This window comes from Pectinophora gossypiella, chromosome 25 (genome assembly GCF_024362695.1).
Source record: "Pectinophora gossypiella chromosome 25, ilPecGoss1.1, whole genome shotgun sequence".
In the NCBI taxonomy this organism is placed as follows: domain Eukaryota; kingdom Metazoa; phylum Arthropoda; class Insecta; order Lepidoptera; family Gelechiidae; genus Pectinophora; species Pectinophora gossypiella.
The window spans coordinates 4592891-4605853 of NC_065428.1; the positions used below are offsets into that span (position 1 = coordinate 4592891).

Here is a 12963-nt window from a genome sequence, read left to right on the forward strand (position 1 = left end):
CAATATTATTGTTTACAACTTCAAATTTTTGGATGGTCTTTTAATTGACAATGCCAACTGTCAAACTTGAATCTCAGAGTTTGATATTAAACATTTTAATACATAAAGCAACATGGACCAGTCTTTGGTATTTGTTTTACTATGTTTTTAGTATTATAGATTTAAGGGGTCTGCTTCGGTCTTTTTGAGAACAAATAGAATATATTTTTATAGATATTTTGGCTGGATGAGCTACGTTCCCTTTGCCTGCCCAGTACGGCCAAAGAAAACAGATTCTATTTTGATAGAAAAAAACCCTATTCTTTTAGATGACGGAAGACGAAGAAGATGGAAACTAATTCTATTGGTTTTGATGAAATCTGGTGATAATAAAACACGCCTGCTCAATCAAGGGATTTATTAAGTATCATACTTTTTATTTAACACCGCTTACATTCATTACCCTTCTCTTCTTCCAGTAAAACGCCCCTTGTGCTGGGGTTGTCATCTTCTTTACTTTCAGCACACTCGTCGCGGTCACACGCTTCTGCCCCAGTCTCCTCTTTCTTTTCATCTTCGCACTCGAATTTTTTCTCACATTTGTCTTCGCACTCATCCTGCTTCTTGCCTTCTAATTTCTCATCGCATTCGTTTTGACACTCGTCTTTAGCTTCACATTGTATATCGTTTGCCTGGCGCAATAATTGTTTCACTAAAGGCGAATGCACAACTTTCCTTAATCTGGCTATTGATTTGCTGTCATAACTATCGAACCGGTCCCTGTCTCTGTCGCGCCTGTCGTCCCTGTCGTCCCTGTCGTCCCTGTCGTCTCTGTCATCTCTATCACGTCTATCATCTCTGTCACTTCTACTGTCTCTGCCCCGTTTACTACGTGAACGGTCGTCGTCTAATCTAAAGTCTATGTCGTCCCTCTCAAGTCTTTGTTGATGGTTCCTGAGATGCCTGTAATGCCTCAGACGGTCATGGCGAGACGGAGACCTGTGATGTGATCTGTGATACTCTCTGCTGTCGTCTTGGCCGCCATATTCTTTGCTGACGATCTGGTCCGACTTGCTTCGGTGAGATCTGTATCTATTGCTGCGACTGTCACTGTCATCTCTGTCATCCGGGCGATAACGATTATAACGACTGGGTCGGCTGTTGTAATCGCGATATTTACGATTAGATCTATCATCATCACGACGGGGACGGTATGAATGGCTGTCATCATCGCTATATCGACTGTGACTATGTAATCTACTGTAATCATCGTAATGATTGTTACGATCAGACCTACTGTCATGATATATCGAGTGGTGTCTATATCTATTGTTGTCCTCTGATGGACTATAACGGTAGAGACGGATGTCATCATCGCTATAGCGGTTGTGGCGATTAGACCTGCTATCATCGTCATTATATCTGTAATAATCGGACCTGTGATGATTATACGGATTATAACGGTAAGATCTATCGTCATAGTCGCTGTGCCGATTGCGATGACTCGATCTGCTGTCATCATCGTCAGCTCTATAGCGATGTGACCTATCATCATCACACCGGTTACCATCACATCTGCTGTATGAATCATCATCCGCACGATTATGGCGGCTACTGTGATAAGATCTACTGTCAGATCTACTATCGACTTTTGCCTGAAAAAAGTAAGAAAACTTGTTATTGTTATATTTGTTATATATAGGTATATACCTACAGACCTAAATATAAAAACCTAATACTTATATTTGTAGAATATGTTAGCAACTAGAAATTGTGGGCACTCATTGTCTTCACTTATTACTTTTTTTTAAGATACAAATGCTGTATTATGACAGTCTGTTGTCCAAAATAAAATAAAATAAATAAATAAATTATTCGTTATGCTTGAAACGTCGGGATTAATTTTAGACGTTTTAAAAGCGGCTGTAAGTTGTCTGCTGACAATATCTAGTTCTGCCGATTTAAATAGACACTAGAGGATTCAGTTTACGTAAAACTACTGAATATTCAGGCAAAACTTATTCGACGTGACTAAAAATAAAACTGTACATTTGCTTCGGATGGCATGAAGTACTTATTACATAGCCACGCTAATGGTAAGCTTGGGTGTTGGGGTTCGCTAGTTATATCACTATGATAAAGGTTGGCAGATGTGGAGAAGCATTGAAGCCAACTTACCGGGTAGGTTTGTGGCTCGTCTGCCTCCGCATCATTTCCTACTCGTAAAATATTTTTTTTGCCGGTGATCCTGACCTGTGACTGACGAAACAAATTTGTGAGGCAAATGTGAACTGGAGTGTGAGAGGAAGGTCTAGGTGGACTGTGATTAAATTGTGGATACGTCCATTCCACGTCAGATCAAGAATACTCTAAACTAACGGACAAGACAGTTCATAGCACTCCCCATTTATCCGGCCAAGTATTCAATGCCATTCGAAGCAAATGTAGGTAGAATACGTGAAAAATATGCACGAAGAAATCTGTAAGAAGCTACTTTGGCCCTGTTCACCGGCTTGTGTTGGAACCCTGGTACTGGATTTGCAGCAATGAGTTATTAATTTATCTTAAGTGCAGTTTTCACTAACACGGTTGGATCGACTATTATAGACGGCGATACGGCTTACCAACTACCACGTTGGTCTAATAGAAAGTTCGGTGAAGTGTGAGTACTTAGTTCACCTTACGATGGATGTACCTCTTGATAGTCTCAATTAGCATATAAGTAGTTGTGAGCTTTCGTGGGTCTAATGAAAGACTTTCCAGGATATTTTCCTCAAAAACAATTAGATGGCTTTGTAAAGTTTTTCCTTCGTATAACCTTCTAATTTCACGGATAACAGACATGCAACATTTATCTTTGTTTTTAGGTAAGTATAAATGATGACCCTTTTTATTACACCCAATCACAATTATATCTTCCATTCATTATTATTCTGATCAAAATAAGAAGAAGCAATATAGGTAGTTACATAATCCTATACACAATGTGATCAAAGTATCAAGCAACAATTATTTTTATATACGCTTCTGTACAATCATAGAGCAAAAGTTCAGTCACTTAGACCAGCGAATAATTTGTAAACAGTGGTGAAATTAGAAACTATTAGTTGGCATAATTATAAAATTTGTGTTTTTGAAGGTAATTTTGGTCTATTACAGAAACGAAATGTAACCGTAAGTGCAACCAATTAATTTATTACTTTGCAAGACACTACTTGGGCTTTTGCAGCTTATCGTACCTACCCGAGTAATGAGAAAATAGGTAATTATCACGTTAAATCTTGACAGCACCGTCTGTACTATTTTTGAGGAACTTAGGCTGGAAAGTCCGTCTTTAATTTGCATGGGCTCAGTGGCAGCCCTAGGGCGGTGCGAGCGGTGCGACCGCACCAGGCGCCGTAATAGAGGTCGCACAAAATCAACCAAGACTGGTTCACCCTGGCCGTAAACTAACTTCATCGGGTTCAATTGCGGCCGCATAAAACTCATACAGGGTGGCCGCAACAACATTTTTAAAAGATTTAACACGTTAACAGTTCAGTGATCCAAATATGGGTCATGACGGACTAGCACCATAAATCCGTGACCCATAATTGTTCAGAGCCCTGAGTGCGGTCTTTGAAAGTTCTAATTTTTTTATGATAGTAAGAGATATGGTTTAGTTCGTATTGCACTCAATAGGTATTGTGAAGTGTTTATAAATAGAATATATTTATTATTATTTCCGTTTTTAACAGGACGTATATAAAATTAAGTAATATGCGGGACTTACAACGAAGTCAAAACATTTTGTATGGGAACTGTCAACGTATTAAACAGGTTCTCGGTTGCCGTAAACTAATCGAAAAATTTTGTATTTTAAGGGAGGGGTGTCACTATGAGGTCTCGCACCACCTAAATATTTTGCTAGCGCTACCAATGCATGTTTGCATGGGTTGTCAATTTACCTGTGATTGCTGCAACAAATTCAAGATGGCATTGGAGGCTGAAAGAGAGTCGTCCAAGCGTGAGTTTCTAGGGTTACGCTTGGCGTTGTCAACGACTAGGACGAGCGGCTTGTTGTGGCGACTCGCCTTCTTGTACAGGCTGGATATGAGGCTCGAGTAGTCGCCATAGGTCATGCCGAGACTCTGAAATAATTGAAAAAGAATCAGTCATACGTAAATTGATGGGGAGTTTTGCGCCGCTTCCTCTCCTCTGCCATAATACGTTTCGGAGTAGTATCTTATTATCGTTTGGGTTGTAAGGTGGAACACCAACCTCATCAACCCCGGTATCAGGGATATGATTGAGCCGCTACAGGCCCCTGACATGGCTTATGTGATGATTACTCACTTATATAAGTAAATAGTAACAGGGACCAACGGCTTAACGTGCCTTCCGAAGCACGGATCGTCTTACATTCGTTCCATCAGGTGATCAGCCTGTAATGTCCAAACCGAACTAGGGATCACAAAGTGATTTTTGTGATATGTCCCTGGACCTCCGGATCGCGAGCCCAACGCTCAACCACTGGAATACAGAAGCCTAAATTACGAGCATACATTTGTATGGTTATGTTCAAAGAGAGAGAGAGAGAGAGAGAGAGAGAAAGAAAGAGAAGAAAATACTGGGTACGATACAATTTTCGGTATCACCGACGAATAGGTCATTGCACTCGTTGCTAATAAGGCAGTTTCTACAACTTTGTGTATTTATATTTTAACCATTTTACTTAAATGCCTCTATTCATTTCATTTAGTCTTGGAAATTCAAAAGCAGTAAGCATTTGGAAAGCTCCGACTGCGGTGATTCTTCGGTGTTCGTAAACGGAAGGTGTGAATCGTTTCGTGTGGTTTGGGGGTAACTTATGAAATGATGAGAACGGAATTTGCTTCAACGAGTAAATTTATTAATTAATGAGAATTTAACAGAATGCTCTTCAAACGAAATATTCCATAAGAGCAAAATATGTTCACCGATATTCAAAAATATGAACAATTTAAATATTTTTTTAATAAAATGGTGCTACCTAGATGCAACTTAGATGTTTGGTCAATAGACGGGGATTTATCAAAAATATCCAGAAACAGAAGGTTGAAGGGAAGAAAGGTAAGGAGATTCCACGGATAACGAACATGAATTGTGGATTTTGCTAAAAGGCATTACAAAGAATCGACAATTCTGGAAAGAGCTCCACTGACAAGAGTCTAGTTCTTTGAATGAATGCTCAAATCTGGCTATTGCAGTACGAGCCTAAACCAATTATAGTCAATTTGTTTTCGAATTCATGTTTGTCATGTTTGTTTGCAATCTTAAATAATTGTCATGTGCTCAGCAAGGAAAATATCGTGATGAAACCCACGTAATATCAGAGATAGTAAGCGTGTGAGCCAAATATTTGGGCTAATTTTCCCTTCGGGTTGGAAGGTTAGGCAGACAGACACATCTGTAAAAACCCGGACCTGTCAAATCTTCAGGTTAGGTAAGCGGACCCTGTAAAATAGGAACAACGCTAGGGAGATGATGATGATGAGGCAATGGAGGATGCTACATCGACAAGAGCGAGGGTGGCTCTTAAGCAAAAGACAGATAGTAGAAATCTACTATCAGGGTTTCTGGGCCGCTGGTTGGTAGTCCACCCATAACCCACACAATAGAAGACAAATGAAATAATGTGGTAGAAATAAAGAAAAATAAAAATACTTACTATTACCAGCAGTAACCCTACGATTTGCATCGTAGGTGCCATGGTGAAAGACCAAACTCCTTCTACTCCTTGGTTGCAATAGACCCAATACCCTTGTTGATATTAATTTTCGGCTAGGAATTTTTTTAATCAGCAACATTGTAAACAATTTCGAAATCATAACATCCGAAAGTGATTAACATATTACGTTTTTCAATCAAAACCTGACCTGATAACGTGGTTTATGTAGCACGAAGAAAGGATAAAGGCTGGGTCTTATAAAGAGCGGGGAAGCGAGCTTCTAGTGGTTTATTGGCCTTTAATATTAAGAAACAAAAATGGTTTATTTCTATGACGGACGTATAGATAAATTACATAAATAGCCTAATAATACATTCCACTGGAACAGGCCTCTCCTTAGTCAATCAGAGGAGGTACGAAGCTGAAAAAACCATTCTCCACCCCGCTTCTCCAGTGGTGGTATGGAGGTGTTTGGGATAATATACCCTGGATCAACGACAATAAAAACATTATATTTTTGGGTGATTTAGCCAGTAATGTCCTAACCAAACAAAGGACAGTCTCACAAAGTACTTTTGAATGACGAACTTTCCAGGTTACGTTCACCAAAAAACAATATAGATGGCGATAAACAGATTTAACGTGATAATTATCTATTTTCTCATTACTCGGGCACATAATTATTCCAAAATACAATGTAATGGCAGAAGCATGTATAAAAGTTATTGCTGTTTGATATTTTGATCACAATATGTACAGAATTATGTTGCTACCAATATTGCTACTCTTTATTTTGCTGACCAATATATTATACAATATCCGACGATCTGGTGAAGGTCGCGGGAAGCCGCTGGATGCGGGCAGCGCAGGACCGATCGTCGTGGAGATCCTTGGGGGAGGCCTATGCCCAGCAGTGGGCGTCGTACGGCTGATGATGATGATATACAATAATGGGTGAAAGATATGATCCTTTTTTATGACAGCAAGACACATGTCATAAAAAAGGATCATCATTTATACCCAAAAACAAATATAAATTGTCTGTTATCCATTAAGTGAGAAGGTTAAACGAAGGAAAACTGTACAGCGCCATCTATATTGTTTCTGGGGAACGTACTCTGGATAGTTCCTCATTGACAAGACGGATACATTGATCACAAACTCCAATCCGCAGTGGTGGGTGTTGCGTTAAGGCCACAAACGAAAATCGGCTCTAAGACCTCTTGAGCGAAACATTCTAATTAATAGACCAAGGATCAACGTAAATATTCTAATATTTTATTTTGTAGCATAATATAAGTTTGCAACTATATTCCATGACTGGTCCACCCTGGCCGCAAACTAACTTCATCGGGTTGGATTGCGGCCACATAAAACTCATACCGAGTGGCCATAAACAACATTTTAAAAAGATTTAAACAGGTATATTTCGGTGGCCGTAAACTGATACAAAAATTATTATTTTAAAGGGCTGAGGGTTGCCATTTTGAGATCTTGCACCGCCTAAATATTTTGCTAGGGCCGCCATTGAAGACTGCTCTAGTTAAGCGGTGTGCATTAGTCACCCCTGACGTCCCCTTCTTGTCCCTTTATTCCTGATTATAGTAAAAACCAATCCCAGTCCTTTCCTGACAACTATTCACCGCTACCGCTACATTTACGTCCACACCTTTACCCCCTCGCGTGAATATAATACTACGACATACTTTTCTAAAGCATTCCTCACAGATTCTACCTTAGTATGTCGCCCGTGGAATGCTTTTGGCGCCGTCTTTAAAATGAATTATCGATTTTAGAATTTCCTGCGCATACTCTAGAACTAACTGAAAATTTTAGATTCAATTTGCTTTAAGTAAAATGGATAGGGAGACTCAAAGGAAATATATAGATATTGCTCGTCTTTTTCACTGCAGCTGAACTTGCTATTTCTAAGTGGATTGTTTCTGAAGTTTCACTATGAGTTGACTTATAAATATAACATCACGCCTAATGTGTGTAGTATATATACCCACACTTCGTCAGCTGTGTTTTTTCTCATGTACTCGTAAATGGGGGCGAATCTATTGCTATAAACTGGGCAAAAATCCTAAACACCACGTTAATAATATAATAATCAATTATTATATTATTAAAAAAAAATTCAAAATATTATCTTGTATTTTATTGTAAAAACGTATATCTTTATATTGTAGTAGTATATAGTAGAATTTAATACCATATTTTTAACCTCTTAACGCCGAGATTTTAAAAGAACATTCGGTCTTACAACTTTAAACGTTTCTGGCATCCCATACAATACCACACCACGGACAATACCTAGTAATAAAACAATCAAAATGTTACTTTTTATATTTTTATTATTTCACGCGTTTGCTACCAAATCGTTACAATCAGAATCAAATCGTCGCCACCTTTCTAGTCTCTGTCTCTACTCCTCAGCATCCGCAGCAGCCATTTTGGAGGCATCGTCTTTCCTTTCCCTCCACATGTAGGTTCTGGCTTCTTTTTTTCGCAAGTGTCCTTCGGCTTTTCATTGCAAGCATTCAGCTCATCAAACACCTGTAATTATAAACGTAGAAACATCAAAAATTCAATCGAATTGAGATTTTTTCCTTTCCTTTTTGGATGTCGGTTGAAAATCTAATTTACAGTCTACCTGGTCTAATGGTTAGAGCATCCGGCTCACGATTTGGAGGGTCGATATTTTCGAAAATCAATTTATGTATTTGATTGCTTAAAATGCTGCAGGATCTAAGTGTCCAAAAAGTATGATGATATTGTGTTTCGGAATGCACGCGAAACATTGGTTCCAGCTCTTGTTCACGTTAAGTTAGTATTATAGTGGTTGCATGAGTCATGAACAGTTTGTAGCGAGACCGTGAGACCCTCTATTATTCTGAGGTGAAACCAATGAGTATTGACAAACAGAAGAATAATTCAAAAAAACAATTTTAGATATTCTAGATTTTTATTCAAGCACATAGAAGCTACAAGATGATATTAATGTTATCGCTGAATATGATGATGTTTTTGGTGCCAGTGGAATCACTCCCAAGTGACCTGAAAAACATGAATCAGCCAGTCATCCAAAAGGTAAAATGTTGAAGGGTGAAAATAGCTGAATCTTGGAATAGAGATAGCTTGCGGTTTGGCTTTAGACAGTGGATTATTTTTAGATATACATTTGCATTGAATAAAAAGTTGGTGCCATTAATATTACTTACTATCTCCAATAAACAATGTGCGTGCCTAGTGCGTGCGAGTGTATGAGAGACACCTAACCTAACCTAACGTGTGTTACGAACGCGGAAGTTCGTGTTGGTCTATGGTTACGATAGATAAAATCACCTTCATGATAAACGTTTATCACGTCGAGAATCCGATGTAGAATACTTTTGTATTTGGTAATATGCATACTTTTTGCATTGAAACTTTGTCAAAGCTCATTTATTCTCATTCGAATCGATAAAATGACTGAGATTTTTTTTCATCACGTTGCGTATGTTAGCCCTTCTGTAGTTAGTAAAGGTTCAAATATAAGTAAAGCAAAAGAGAGGGTAAATGCATCATGAAGTCTAGAATCACTATAAATCAGAAGTCAACATTTCAAAAGCTGTCATAAGCATCGATAATATGAAAGGCCTGAGATAAAAAGCGCATAATATAAATAATGTTGCAAAAAAGAAATTTCATTTGCGAGTCCGGTTCTGTTTGAAGATCCGGTTTGTCTATCGCACACAAGTATATTAGTGGATATAAATAAGAGTATGGAAGATCTACAAGAGCTAAATGGGAATGTCGATCCACTCAATTAAGGAATCAGGCTTTTCAGAACTGATTCGGGTCTGAGTGATTCTCTGCCAATACGAAGCAAAGCAGAGTGGTGCAGTATAATCTGGACTCCATGCAATTGTCGCAAGGCGGCCTGTGCCCAGCAGTAGGACATAGTAAGTTGTATGTGTGGACAGTCTTCATCTACCGTATGGATTGTCAAGTGGACTACCTACCAACTGTAGCAACCTTGGTGTCAGAATTATTGTTGAGAGGCCAAACTCCCCTAACATAGCCCATGTAACTGCTACGTATAGTTGACGACAGGTCGACATGGCAATCGGGGCATGAGGTGAGCCGCGGAGGCGGGGTCGCCCCGCACACCCGCACAGTCCCCGCGGCGTCTTAGTCTTAGTGACGCACGAGTCCGTATCGACCGCGTTTATTGATTATAATCTCGCTCACATAATTTATTACTATTGTGACCTAACCTTGAAAATGAATATTGGGAAAAAGACATGGGAATGGAAAATGAAATGGAAGATTTTATTATAAAAGTCGGAGATACCAGTGACGAAGATTCTTTAAGTTTTTGTAGCGATACGTTAGATGATTCAGATGAATAAATATTAACTTAAATGAAAACGTGGTATTATTTTATTCACATTTTGTTACATACATAATAAATAATTATATCGATATTGAAAACGTCACGTCACTAGAGAATTGCCATGTCGACCTGTCGTCTACAGTACTTAAGTAAGCAGTAAACGAGACCAAGGGTTTAACGGTTTTGCTTTCCGCAGCATGGATCATCTTACTTTCGAACAATCAAGGATCACTTAGTGATCTTTGTGATATTGGAACCCAGGGATCTGGATCGTGAGCCTAACACTCAGGCACTGGATCACAGACGCTGTTGTTAAGAGTAATCAACAAATACCGCTTGACAATTATGTTGGCAGCCTTGCTTCTTTGGAGGAGGTGGACATTTATCTTCGCATTTGGCTCGACTCGAGCATCGTTGGGAGAAAGCCGATCGCAGCAATTGTTTGGTCTTCTCGAATTTTTTGTCCGCTTGGGCATCCAGATCTTCAGTTTCTTGTGCCGACTGGAAAGGTTAGAATAATCATAATTAATAATATAATTACAAAAAATTCTACTACTGGGCCACTTTTACTTTTTTTAAAGAGAGTCCATTTTATCGATCTCCTATCCTGTTGTTTTAGAAAAAGCATCACAGGTTATTGAAAAAAACTTTTAACCTGCAATCATTTTGTAATCTATGGACAGTTACTATGTCACTAATATACTACGTACTCAATATTAGACTCTATTACATAGAAATATACATAAACTTACGCCTATTTCTCACTTCGCTAGCACTATTTCTCGTTAGCCAAGACCCTATTGTAATAGACCCTGTTAGACTCTATTAAAGAATGAAACAAACATTTTTTATTTTAGGACACCATAGACCCAGTGTCTTTCGTGACTTGTCTCCTAGTGACGTTAAATTAGTGATGTTATTATTTGAAGTTTTTGTTATTTGGTTGTATACTCTTTATTGCTTTAAAATACAAAGGAAATTGACATATAATTTATAGTTAGATAAAGTATAGGCTCGTAATTGCTATTAAGCAATAAAGCCGCCTATTGTACTTATGTTTTTATTCATATGTTTATGTTCTTTGTATATGTCGTTGTGTGATAAAGTATTATTATTGATTGATTGATAGGCGAGCTTATCCCTAATTGGGATTTCTTCCAGCTAACCTTGCACAGCCTGAAAGAAACTCAGTGGACCGGTGTTATCACGCAATAAATGAGTTATTTTACTCCAAGCAAGCATTGATTATTTTAGTCTTACCCTCAGAACGGAGTACAACATATACGCTTCATCTTCACCAGGTTCAGGTTTGTAGGAATAGTCACGATGGCTATATCTCGCTCTGTTATGCACAGTAACAACGCCATTTTCATCACTATTTGGGGATTCGAGGAAGACCACTACTGGACCATTTTTAGTTTTTAATAGACGGCCCAGGAAATCGCCACGGTCGGAGAATGATTTTGCTGTACCACTCTGAAAAATAAATGTTATTGTCATGTTTTGTTTTATGTTGTTCATTTTGTACTCTGTGCTCTGACTATGTCATTGGCATATAGTCGGAAGCTTATGCTCGTAGCGTCTCAAGCGAGATGTTTCCAGATAGTAAGCTTTAGAATCCTGCGAATGGTGTAATAAAATGGGAATACGCCCATACAAAAACTGTTGGGAATTTTTAAAAACATAACGAAATTAGAACCCTACCTACCTAGAACCCAGGACATAGGAAAACATTTATGAAATAAATAAAAGAGAAAGTGCAGGCCGTGTCTTATCAGGAGGTGAAGGATTTGGCGGGAAGAAGAGAGGAATGACGATTACTCCACCGACAAGAGCGCAGCTCTTAAATTAAGAGAGAGAGGACGAAATTAGACCCAATTCAACAAAAAATGTAACTATTGCCCAGGACATCCTGGAACTTCACTGAAACCGATCAAATGGGATAGCCACGACACATTGCAAACGATTTAGTCAATAAAAGTAAAATATTTTCAATATCTCTTATGCCCAAAGGTTGCCTGAAAGATACTGTAACGAAGCAATAAGGCCGCGTAATATGTTCTTTATTTGTCTTTGTTGCAGTCTTCTTTCTTTTCCTGTGTGTATGACATGAATTAATTGTTATGTTTAAGTATGTTGTTTCTTGTGGAGTTATTTTTGAGCTGCTAAAGGTCCTTGATATTCCTATGATATCCACTCTGATGCCAGGGTTTGTAAGGTTGTTCATTGATCACACAACCAAACAAGAGAAGCTGATGGTGCTATGTCTGTGGAAACATTAAAATTCTACAACAAAATGCTTAAAACGTATAACAGTTATGGGCAACGTGTCGCCTAACGGCCAAAGTATTGCCGGTAACAGTTTAAGATAAGAACTATGAAGCGACATCTGGGAGAAAGGTGTATTCACATTGAACTCAATTTTAAATACGACCCACTTTAGAACCCTATGGCACTATCATCACCATCAGCCCATTAATGTCCCCACTGCTGGGGCACGGGCCTTCCCTAAGCATGGATAGGGAGATCGGGCCTTAAACCATCACGCGGGCCCAGTGCGGATTGGTGGTTATTAACGACTGCTAATGCAGCCGGGACCAACGGCTTAACGTGCCTTCCGAAGCACGGAGGAGCTTGAGATGAAAACTTTTTTTTTGTGGTCACCCATCCTATGACCGGCCTTTGCGAAAGTTGCTTTACTTCAACAATCGCAGACCGAGCGCGTTAACCGCTGCGTCACCGAGCTCCTCGCTGCGCCACCGAGCTCCTCACTGCGCCACCGAGCTCCTCTGTGGCACTATCATATTTTTATCAACACAAGTTGTTAGTAGAGCTGGCTGAGGAAAACGTACATTGACAAAATTGGAGATATCCTTAGAAAAGGTTCAGTAGGATCTACTCTGAACCGGCTTGC

The 12963-nt window shown here is 39.0% G+C and overlaps 4 protein-coding genes across 5 annotated transcripts in view; 2 read left to right on the forward strand and 2 right to left on the reverse strand.

The window, feature by feature from the left end:
• The window catches only part of LOC126378047 (irregular chiasm C-roughest protein-like), a 416593-nt gene that overhangs the window by 256102 nt on the left and 147528 nt on the right, over positions 1–12963 (forward strand). The gene's annotated exons all lie outside the window — the stretch shown is intronic.
• The window catches only part of LOC126378203 (zinc finger matrin-type protein 5), a 233798-nt gene that overhangs the window by 81121 nt on the left and 139714 nt on the right, over positions 1–12963 (forward strand). The window lies entirely within an intron of this gene.
• LOC126378001 (putative uncharacterized protein DDB_G0281733) lies at positions 420–5710 on the reverse strand. Its single transcript, XM_050026021.1, has 4 exons — positions 5675–5710; positions 3927–4109; positions 1525–1634; positions 420–1401 (listed from the first exon to the last, which is right to left on the reverse strand). The coding sequence occupies exons 1-4, from the start codon at positions 5708–5710 to the stop codon at positions 420–422; spliced, it is 1311 nt and encodes a 436-aa protein (XP_049881978.1).
• LOC126378202 (uncharacterized) overlaps positions 8057–12963 on the reverse strand; it is a 49042-nt gene continuing 44135 nt past the window's right edge. The window contains exons 2-4 of the mRNA XM_050026421.1: positions 11310–11525; positions 10383–10550; positions 8057–8227 (exon numbers count right to left, since the gene is read on the reverse strand). Coding sequence (XP_049882378.1) covers positions 8084–8227; positions 10383–10550; positions 11310–11525 — 528 coding nt within the window. The 3' untranslated portion in view covers positions 8057–8083. The remainder of the gene's footprint in view (positions 8228–10382; positions 10551–11309; positions 11526–12963) is intronic.